Source organism: Delphinus delphis, chromosome 7, assembly GCF_949987515.2.
Source record: "Delphinus delphis chromosome 7, mDelDel1.2, whole genome shotgun sequence".
Taxonomy (NCBI): domain Eukaryota; kingdom Metazoa; phylum Chordata; class Mammalia; order Artiodactyla; family Delphinidae; genus Delphinus; species Delphinus delphis.
The window spans coordinates 106,627,216-106,639,253 of record NC_082689.1 but is presented as its reverse complement, the minus strand read 5'-3'; the positions used below and the strand labels follow the sequence as shown (position 1 = coordinate 106,639,253).

General features: G+C 34.4%; 1 protein-coding gene across 3 annotated transcripts in view; it reads right to left on the bottom strand.

Annotated features, from left to right (window-relative positions):
- Positions 1-12,038, bottom strand: part of CNTNAP5 (contactin associated protein family member 5) — an 866,498-nt gene that overhangs the window by 407,390 nt on the left and 447,070 nt on the right. For 2 of the 3 annotated variants that reach the window (XM_060016951.1, XM_060016953.1), the window contains one exon: positions 2,042-2,185. In XM_060016951.1, the coding sequence (XP_059872934.1) occupies positions 2,042-2,185 (144 nt within the window). The remainder of the gene's footprint in view (positions 1-2,041; positions 2,186-12,038) is intronic. The other variant, XM_060016952.1, reaches the window with a different exon arrangement.

The following is a 12,038-nucleotide window of genomic DNA, read 5'->3' as shown; positions in this document are numbered from 1 at the left end:
GGAGATGAGAAAGAAAACGGCTGAAAAAATACTCAAATAAATGGCAGAATACTTCCCAAATTTGGTGAAAGATGTAATCTCTCAGATTCAAGAAACTCAGTGAAACCCAAATAGGATAACCCAAAGAAGTCCACACCATGACACATCATAGTCAAACTTATGAAAACTAAAAAAAAAAAAAAAAAAAAAAATACTGAAAGCAGTAAGAAAGAAATTACATCTTATCTGTAGAGGAAAAAATCAAATAACAGTGTATTTATTTGTCACCAGAAACCATTGAGGGGCTCAACATTTTTCAAGTGCTGAAAGAAAACAACTATGAACCCAGAATCTTATGTCCAGGGAACAAAGGCTTCAAGAATGAAAGAGATATCAAGACATTATAAGATGAAGGAAAAGTTAGGGAATCTGTCATCAGTATACACACCCTAAAAGAATGGAAGTTTTTAAACAGAAAAGAGATTACAAAAGAAGGAATCTAGGAAAATCAGGTAGGAAGAAAGAACAACAATAAGCAAAACTATGAGTAAATACAATATGCTTTACATTTTCTCTTGAGATTTCTAAATTATGTTTGATGGTTGAATCTGTCACACATTTGAGCCCTAACATACCAACAACTTCAACAGCCGAAAAAAAAATACTGATATGATTCTAAAAATATAGGGAGAAAATAATAATTAAGAACATTATATAATAAAGTTAATTAAGATAGTTATATAATAAACAGGGAAAGGTAAAGGAACTTAAAGGGATGTAAGGTTTTTACACTTCACTAAAACTGATGAAATATCAGTAAACTGTAATAAATTATATGTATATAATATAATGCCTAAAGAAACCATTAACAAAAGCTATACATAGAGGTATATTCAAACACAAGATTGATCATAATAGAGTTATGAAAATCGTTCAAGAAACACACAGGAAGGTAGAGAAACAATATAAAAAACAGAGAGAACAGACAAAAGAAACAAACAAAAATATATATTTGAGCTCTAATATATCAATAACTTTAACATTATATGTAACTGGTTTAAATGCACCAATTAAAAAACAGAGGTTGACAGAGTGGATTAAAAACCATGACTGTACTATTTACTGTCTACAATAAACTCACTTCAAATATGATATAGGCATATATATTTATATATTTTTCTTCCATTCTTTTACTTTTATCTCTATCTATCTATCAAATATATAACAAAAGAAAGCAAGAAAGGTTATCTTAATATCAGATTAAGTAGACTTTAGAGCAAAGAAAATTATCATAAACTGAGAAGAACATTATATAATGATAAAAGGGCCCATCCACTAGCAACACATAGCAATCCTATCAACCCTGTGTTTGTACCAAACAACAGAGCTGTAAAATATATGAGGCAAAAACTGATAGAACTGGAAAGAGAAATAGACAAATCCACAATTATAGCTGGAAATGTCCACACCATTATTGATCATCTACTATGTGCAAAGCACCAGTACTGTGAATGCAGTAGTGAAAAAGAAAAGTTCCTTGTCCTCATGAAACTCATGGTCTATTGGGGAAAGACAAATACTAATTAATTAATTTTTTTTAACTTGCCAGCATAATAAGTAGTACAAAGGGAATCTCAAAAACACCAAAAATGTAACCTCTCTTCTTCAAAATGCCCTATATTTTAACAACAATAAGTAGACAACTATATAATTCCGAAGGTGTAGAATTTAATAGAATCTGTGGTTCTATTGTTGCATTTCCCAGGGATAACAAAGAGATTCATGTCAGTCCAGTGTAGACTGCAAACTCTGCCCACAGATGGCACAAGCTCACAGCCAGGAAGATAGAATTCTGTAGGTGCTTCTAATGTATTTATTTCTCCCCAAAACAATTCACACCAATTCAGTCCCTGCTTTGCCTCCAGTTTCACCTGGGAGTCTGATAAGACTTCCAAGAGTGTAATGTAAACATATTATGAGAAGGGGTCAAGGTTAGGATGGGGAAAGCAAGACTTACCCCAAAGTGTTAGAAACCATCAAGCTGAGAAGGATGCTGACTTACCACGGTGTAGATCTGATGCTTCCGCCTTTTAGCCAGGTCAATTATGTTTACTCCATTGTAGTAAAGGTTTTCGATACATCCGTGGAAGTTTTTCTTTAAAAAGGTCCCAGGTTTGCCTGGTACTGGAATTCCTCCAAAACTAAGCTTTATGAGAAAGAAAAAAGTCAACTCTTAGTTATAAGCTCTGAACGAACAGGAAAAGGAAAGTAAGCAAGTGAATTTCAGAAGATTCAACTGTAGCATGAGCCAAGTGGCTCAAATAATTATAGATGCCACTTGATTACACATTTAAAAGGATACTGATTAGGCCACGTAAAAATAACTATAATTGCTTGCTTTTTAAGAGCTTATTTTACAAAACTGTTTTACTTCCTTTCTGAACCCTTCTAATACTAAATAAAACAATAATTTACAGAAGGAGGAAAAAAGAAAAGAAAATCAACATCTTTATATTTATCTCTTATACAAATATCTGAGAGCGTACAAAGAAAAACCAAGGGACAAACAAAACATACCGCTATTCAGACCTAGTTTATTCTGCATTGTACCAAAAACACCTTATGAACACAGTTGTTCGCAAATTACTTTTATAAAGACGAAAATTAGGAAACAATTAAAATATCCCATACATTTAAATAAATGGAGGAAAAAATCGAGAATTGATATGATAGACTCCTACTTAGTTAATAATGGTGCTGAGTAAACATTTGTTATAAAGTGGAAAATCAGTGGAATGTTGATTGAAAAATTCAGGGGTTATAACTGGGTATAAAGTATGGTGTCAACAACAAAATATGTGCTTACAATTTAGACTTGAAGAAATACACTGAACTATTAATGATAGTTGTCTCTGGGAAGGATATGGTTACTAGTTTTCTCTACCACTTTTCTTTCCAGTAAAAATTACTACAAATTACTATTGGAATGGAAATATTCTTTTAAAAAGAAATCTGATTTGGTATGAATATTCCTCCTATTATACAAGAGAAGCAGAATACTTTCTCTAATCATGTTTATCCCAACATTATTTAATGAGTAACCCAGTTTTTCTTCAGTGCTTTGAAATGTTACCTTTAGCATATATTTAAACTATTTGAATGCTTAGTGTATTTCAGGACGATTTGTTCTCCCAATCAGAATGTCTTCACCTCATATGAATAGCTACAGATAAAGCAAAGCTTACTTCCAGATGTCTACTTTTTCCCCCCATAAGTTCCACACTATTTTTTAAAAATTGTTTCTTTACGGGCTTCCCTGGTGGTGCAGTGGTTGAGAGTCTGCCTGCCGATGCAGGGGACACGGGTTCATGCCCCGGTCTGGGAAGATCCCACATGCCGCGGAGCGGCTGGGCCCATGAGCCATGGCCATTGAGCCTGCGCGCTCAGAGCCTGTGCTCCACAACAGGAGAGGCCACAACAGTGAGAGGCCCACATACCGCAAAAAAAAAAAAAAAAATTGTTTCTTTACACATTGTAATATATGATAAGAGTGATTAATCCTGCTGCCCACTTCTATTTACCATTGTTTTAATCTAGATAATTATTTGATATTTTTGCCTACTTTAATTTTAAAGTTTAATTTCAAAATAATTTTATTTAAAATAATCTGTTGGAATTTTGAGAATTTGTTATTTCCATAAACACATTTACTTGGAGAATAAACATTTTTGAAATATTTCATCTTCCTATACAAGAACCCAGTGTCTTTTTCTATTTTCAAAATATTTTTGGTAAAGCCCTTCACTTAAGGTTATTATTTTATTTCTCTCGTTCACATATTCATCATTAACTTAATTCCAGTGAATTTCAAGCATTTAAAAACTTCCACTGTATGGAATCTAAAAAACAAAACAAAATTGCGAACAACTCATAGATAAAGAGAACAGATTTGTGGTTGCTAGAGGTGGGGGAGGGGGGAGTGGGCGAAATGGGTGAAGAAGGTCAAAAAGTACAAGCTTTCAGTTATAAAATGAATAAGTCACTAGATGTAATGTACTGCGTGGAGATTATAGTTAATAATACTGTATTGTATATTTGACAGTTACTAAGGGAATAGCTCTTAAAAGTTCTCAACACAAGAAAAAAAATGTTGTAATTATGTGTGGTAATGGATGTTAAATAGATTTAGTGTGGAGATCATTTTACAATACACACAAATATCAAATCATTATGTAATACATCTGAAACCAATATAATGTGATATATCACTTATGTCTCAAATTCCAGTGTAAACGAATTGTTTTCATTAATTAAACATTTATCAAGTAAATTATATACGCATCCTATTGTTTTCTCTATCCAGATACTCGTATATTAAATAATGTACATTTTAGTTAATTTCATACAACTTTTCAAAGAAATAATCAGATGACATATTTAAAACACTTTGCTCTTTTCAAGCCAAATTGTATACATTTTTTTGTTTCATTGTCCTGATCAAAACTTTCTAAAATATAGCCAAAACTTTTTAAACAACAATAAATAAGAATTATGGTATAGAACTTTGGAAAAAAGCCAAAAACAAACAAAAAGGAACAGTACTTTTGTATATTTCCCAGTACATAGAATACTGATTCTGAACCCACATCACATTAGATATCCTTTAATCCCATTTACACATAAATTATTTAGTTGCTTATTTCTTGTTTGTTTGTTTGAAATGAGAAATGAATGCTCAGTTTTATCTATTGACTGGTCTTTCAAAAATTCATGAGACAGAATACAAGGTATTTTACATTTAATCTATTGATGGGTTGAATTATATTAATAGATCAGAAATTAATAGATTCTCTGATTGAACCACACTATTTGTCTTGAAGTATATGTGCTCATATTTTAAATAGTAAATGAATTTGAGCTCTAGTTTTCTTCTTTTGCCAAGTGTTTAGATCATGCCTAAATGTGTCTCTGAGTAAAACTCTGGGAGTTTTATCTTTGATTCTATTTAAAAATGACTCATAACTCTTGAGATTTATGGAAAACTGAAAAAAAAATGAACTCGTTAATTCCACAAATACTTTGTAAAACTACTGCTCTGATAACTTCCTTGTTGACTTATTGCAGTATTTCCAATGTTTTCAGTTTGAGTCATGTAGATTTAAAAAGATTCACTTCCCTTTTGTAATTATATAAATCAAATTTATAAGGTAAAAATAAAGTTGACTATTTGTTACTTTTGTTTATTTTTAAAAAAACTTTATTATGCTAGAGCAGTTTTAGTTTCACAGCAGAATTGAGAGGAAGGTAGAGAGATTCCCACATACCCCCTGCCTCTACACACGCACAGGACCTCCCGTTACCAACAGCTTCCACCAGTGGTTTATTTCTTCCAACTGGTGAGCCTACAATCACACATCATCATCACCCAAATTCCAGAGCTTACATTATGGTTTACTTTTGGTATTGTACATTCTGTGGGTTTGGACAAATGGAAAATTACACATATCCACCAGTACAGTATCATACAGAATAGTTCGCCTCCTCTAAAAATCCTGTTCTCTGTCAATCCATCCCTCTTCCAGCCCCTTACTCCAGTCCCTGGCAATCATTGATCTCTTTACTGTTTCAATAATTTTGCCATTTCCAGAATGTCATATTGTTGGAATCGTACAGCATGTAACCATTTCAGTTTGGCTTCTTTCACTTAGTAACATGAATTGAAGGTTCCTCCATGTCTTTTTATGGTTTGATAGCTCATTTCTTTTTAGCTCTGAATAATATTCCATTGTCTCTATGTAGCGCAGTTTGTTTATACATTCACCTACTGAAGGACATCTTCGTTGCCTCCAAGTTCTGACAACTATGAATAATGTTGCTGTAAATATTCATGTTCAGGTTTTTGTGTGGACATGAGTTCTTATTCTTTTCTATAATTTATATAATTATATCACTATATATAATTTATATATAACAAAAATTTTATTCTTTTAATTTTTATGACCATCTTCCTCAATTTTCAAAAAAAAATAATGTTGTACTTCACTCATCTGTGATTTAGGAAAATATTAGTCACGGGGCAATATTTGAAAAGGAGAAAAGAAAATAAAAAACCTTTCTTTTAAATAGCACAAAAAAAAAAAGCATTTGAAGGATCTGGGGTAGAGCCTTTTTTAAGTGAAATATTATGGAGGATAGTATATATTATAAAACTGTAATTTCCCATTACATGAAAGGAGAGCAAAACTCTTTCTAGTCTGGGTAGAGGATGTTAGGAGAAAATTGGCAGAGACAAGAGTTACATGGTGTGGGACCTGCTCTTTGGGTCTCTCTGGGAGATTGAAATTTGATGAGCTTTAGGTGAATGAGGATGGAGGCCACAAGATAGATTTTGGAAAACTCAGGGAGTTATTTCTCCCCTGATTCCTACAACAATGATGATTGTAAGCTTATTAAAGAGGCTTCAAATTCAGCATGGCCTCAGAACAAAACTTGGCTGGAAGACAGACAGGTTAGCAATGGCTATGAGAAGCAGCAACATGGAAGTTTCTGAGAGCTGCTTCTCAACAGCCTGATCACTGAAGCACTGTGTGAAGTAGGCTACTGAGGTCCCCAGGGCTGTGAGAGCAGGATGGGTAATATGGATGGACTGAGGATATAAGTGTGTCAAAGGCTGGTAGCTGATACGGAGGTCCAAGTGTCCAGGTGACTAGACCTCCAGCCTGAGCCCATTGCAGGTACCATGAACAGCAGCTACAGAGGCTGACACTTTACTCCCATGCTGGGCTATCCACAAGCCCGCAGCCTGTGATCTGCCCATGGAAACAAAAAGGAGGAGCAAGAAGAAACCCCAATATAACCCAGTATTTACACAATAGTACAGTTAAGTTTTAAATAGGCATTAACTAGTTATCATTCATCAACACGGTTAGATTTTTCTACTATCAGGGGAAGCAGGGGCCGATAAGCATATTGAATTCAGGTAGGGAGAAGAAGCAAAATTGCATTTCTGCACATTTGAGTATGAGATTAGATTTTTAACCTGTTTTATATTTTAAATTTTTCATGTAGTTGAGAATATGAGGCTATAATTGTATTACTGAATTATAGATTTAGTTCATTATCAGATTAGTTAGAATGGAAAAACTTGCTTCATATATTACTGATTTTCTTTCCTGCGTATATAGTATTGATTTTTCTAAATACTTCATAAACACTTGTAGGCTATACTTGGTATATACCTACTAATTTTACATTAATAATTATATACATCAGATCATTTACATTCATAATTTTATCTGATTTATCAAAGTTCTGTGAACGAACATCAAAATCTTGCTCTTAACTATGTTTTTGTCCATCAAGCTGCCCACACAAGGATCCCTGCTATGCATGACCTGGGATTGTCAAATGATTACAGCAAATGTTGGCAAAAACTGAATACTGATCATATTCAAGCTCTTCTTCTGCTGAGTTCAGTTGGCATCTGAGTCTCACCCAAGTTCCCAACACCGGCTTTTCTCCTTGAACTCTGCCCATTAGTTTATTCTTCTAGCAACATAACTGGAAAACCAATAACCACCTCCTTCAGCCTTGCTCTTGGGCCTCTGAGTCCCAGAAAATGGCTTCTGAGTCCCTACAGCTCACATCAGGACAGTGTCAGTCAACATCTAACCGCTAGAAATGAACTGTTTTGGTTTTTTGTATTTGATTGATATTTTATTTCATATATATATATATATATATATATGTTTAGTATAGGTGTTTTTAATTAGAAACCACAACATTTAGTACTTTACAATAGCCTTTATCTTTTTATCTTAATTTTTAATTTCAGTGGTACTAATTTTTCTACCTCTGTTTTCAGTTTACATAAATTTAACTGGGTATCTTTGTCCCCAGTTCCAACTTTAAAAAAATAATCATTTTGGTGTTTTCTGCCATACATGTGTTAACTGAAAACCACATATCATATGACTGGTGTTTGCTTATTAAGCAAATATGAGACTACTTACCACTTGAGGGAATTTAGAAAAAAAATTTTAGTAATGCTATATATATATTTTTTAAGTTCTTTGTTTTTTTTGGCTCTTTGGGTCTTAGTTGTGGCACTCAGGGTCTTCGTTGAGGCGTGCAGGATCTTTCATTGTGGTGCAGGCTCTTCATTGTAGCACGTGGGCTTCTCTCTAGTTGTGGCACGCGGGCTCTCTCATTGTGGTGCACGAGCTCAGTAGTTGTGGCACGTGGGCTTAGTTGCCCCACAGCATGTGGGACCTTAGTTCACTGACCAGGAATCGAACCTCTGTCCCCTGCATTGGAAGGTGCATTCTTTACCACTGGACCACCAAGGAAGTCCCTAGAAAACTTTCAAGTGTATTGCTATAATTATAAAGATGATCAATATTGCTTTATTCTACTGTGTTTGTTAATTTTTGATTATTGTCTCTTTTATGCTTTTTCCTATGTAGACTGTGTAATGTTTAGTCTTTTTTTTACATCTTTATTGGAGTATAATTGCTTTACAATGGTGTGTTAGTTTCTGCTATGTAACAAAGTGAATCAGCTATACGTACACATATATCCCCATATCCCCTCCCTCTTGCATCTCCCTCCCACCCTCCCTATTCCACCCCTCTAGGTGGTCACAAAGTACCGAGCTGATTTCCCTGTGCTATGTGGCTGCTTCCCACTAGCTATCTATTTTACATCTGGTAGTGTATATATGTCCATGCCACTCTCTCACTTTGTCACAGCTTACCCTTCCCCCTCCCAGTGTCCTCAAGTCCATTCTCTACATCTGCATCTTTATTCCTGTCCTGCCCCTAGGTTCTTCAGAACCTTTTTTGTTTTTTTTTAAGATTCCATATATATGTGTTAGCATACGTTATTTGTTTTTCTATTTCTGACTTACTTCACTCTGTATGACAGACTCTAGGTCCATCCACCTCACTACAAATAACTCACTTTCATTTATTTAGTCTTTCTGAAAAACTGACTTTGAAGATAATCCTGTGATTATCTAGCTTTTCAGACCACAGTTTTGGATTACTGTCTACAAAACCCAGATTTTTTTTTTTTCTCCAACCCCAGCTTGTTTTGAATTTTGATTACTTAAAATATTATTATTATCAATTAATAGGCACATTTATTTTTCTACTTTGTAACTCTTTTTTAAAGAAATTCTATTTTGTGGCAATTTGTTACAAAATTGCATAAATTTTTGAGCTGTATCAACATCCATCTTTAGCTTTTCACAGTGAAGTGGTTAGAATCACTGTTTCAGGAGCTTCTCTGGCTGGATTTAAAACCAGCTCTGCCCTTCTGTGGGACCTCGGGTAAAATACCTAACTGTTGTGTGATTCATTTTCCTCATACGTAAAATGAGGATAATGATAATACTGATCTCATGTAAACAATGTAGCTTGATTAGATTAATGTGAAAATTGAAAGATTTCCTACCAAGGACCTACTCTATAGCACAGGGAACTATATTCAATATCTTGTAATAATAACCTATAATGGAAAAGAATCTGAAAAAGAATAGATATATACAACAGATATATACATATGCACATATGTCTATATAGGAATCACTTTGCTGTACACCTGAAACTAACACATTGTAAATCAACTATACTTCAATTAACAAAAAAGATTTCCTACCCTGAGACATTTTGAAGGGCTCATGGCCTGTAGCCTTTGCTGTTTGCAGGATTGTTCTTACCAGCAGCAATTTCTCAGTTAAGAGGTTCTTCCAAAACAGTGTTTTGCAGGCTTATTTTCAACAATTTCTGAATAAAAACTATATGGATATTAATTTTGCTAATATTTTACAGTCTGAAGTTTGCTATATTTTACACTGATGTTTTACATCAATAGCAACTACACTGAGTAACTTTTCTTTTTTTTTTTCATTTTAACATCTTTATTGGAGTACAATTGCTTTACAATGGTGTGTTAGTTTCTGCTTTATAACAAAGTGAATCAGTTATACATATACATATGTTCCCACATCTCTTCCCGCTTGCGTCTCCCTCCCTCCCACCGTCCCTATCCCACCCCTCCAGGTGGTCACAAAGCACTGAGCTGATCTCCCTGTGCTATGCGGCTGCTTCCCACTAGCTATCTACCTTATGTTTGGTAGTGTATATATGTCCATACCACTCTCTCGCCCTGTCACAGCTCACCCTTCCCCCTCTCCATATCCTCAAGTCCATTCTCTAGTAAGTCTGTGTCTTTATTCCTGTTTCACCCCTAGGTGCTTCATGACATTTTTTTCCTTAAATTCCATATATATGTGTTAGCATACGGTATTTTTTGAATTAATAAACAAATACACATTTTCTCTGAAGTCCTGTAGAAGTTTCCTTCTGGTTTTCAGATTTTCAGAACACTGGAACTAAATATGTTGTGTCCTCCTTTGAAAAGGTCCTTTGATCATTTCTAGCTTGATATTTATTTGAGAGGGAAAAGGAAAAAAGAAAGAGAGAGAGAACTTGCTAAAACTATCTGATCAGTATCTATTTTCAATGAATTTTTTCAAATTTAGGAAAACTGGTCATTGAACTGTTGAGTATCAAATTCTGTGTAACTTGTTCTTTGGGTAGGAGGCATATTTCAGGCTCACGTTCTTCTGCATTCTTCTTACTCAGTCGGCATTCTAAAAAGTATTGTTTATTTTTGTTTATTTATTTGATTTCCTAAATGTCTAACCTAAAATTACAGAGCTTTTCTCAGTTACTTCAGTGGCTGTGTTGCATAAACTATTCTCTTTAACATCTCACAAATATATCTCTAGTGTGTTTATAATTGCTCCTGTACGTCCTTTAAACTTGAATGGGTCTCCTTGAATTAATCTTTGTTTTTAAGTCAACCCTAGCTGTATTCTACAAACCTCTTCATTTACTGATTTGTTTGTCTGGGACACTGACGATATGATTTTGCCTTTCCTTTGAGACTCAGGCATATTTCATCATGGGGCAGATACTGATGGTACTGAACAGACATTATATTTCAGGGCATATCATTTGCATGAAGTAGCCCAAAGGCATTCTGTATATGCATCATAGAGCTGGAAATCCAGTTTCCATTAGATCATGGGCTCCTATAATACAAAATAGTTGTGACACTATAAGGGAACCAGATGCCCTGAGCCAGTTCTCTCCAGATAGCAATATGACAAATTCACTTTTTTTTTTAAAGTCCTGGCTTAAGGGACATCATCTCAATAATCCCTACCCCGATCAACATATCTAAAGTTGCAACCTGTTTCCCTCAATCTTAGAATTCCCAATCCCATTACCTAGATCTATTTTTGTTCTTTCTATAGCATTTGTCATCCTTCTTACTATGTAATGTATTTACTTGCTATGGGTATTGCTTATAGTTTGTCTCTCCTGCTAAAACACAAGCATCATAAGGGTAGGTGCTTGTTCTTTTCATGGACATATTCCAAGCACATAAAATGATGCCTGATACATAACAGATGCCAAATAAATATTTGTTCAATGTTTTGGTAAATCTCTCTAAAAAAAGTTTCTCAAGGACACAGACCACATCTTGTTCATTTTTGAATATTTAATGCAAGAGGTATGACTCAAACATAAGAGATTCAACAAATAATTGTTGAATCGGATCAAAAAAGAGCACTAGCAATTTACTTCTAAAACCGCTTTACCTTATTGTCCTTTTTTTGTCAATGTGACTGCTTTCTTTTCTTACTTTTCTTATTTGTTTGCTCTTGGAAAATTGCATGGTGAGCCTTTTATTGATCTTAGTGGTCAACAAAATCAGGTGTTAGATTGTAAAGTTTCACTCACAGTCTGAGTGTCTTGGTCCATCTGGGAACCTGGAGGGTTTTCTGGTGTCACAGGTGGGCTCCAACTGGATGAATCCCAGGAGAAAACACACTTTGATGTTAAATGTATGAGGTCCTAGAAGCTGCCACTCTCTTTTCCTTTGATCTCATTCCTCTTCTATTGTCTGGAATTTGCTTGTCTCTTTTTCAGCCTTTGATGTTACTTCTCTGGCAATGAGTTCATTCCTCCTTATTGGTTTTTTTC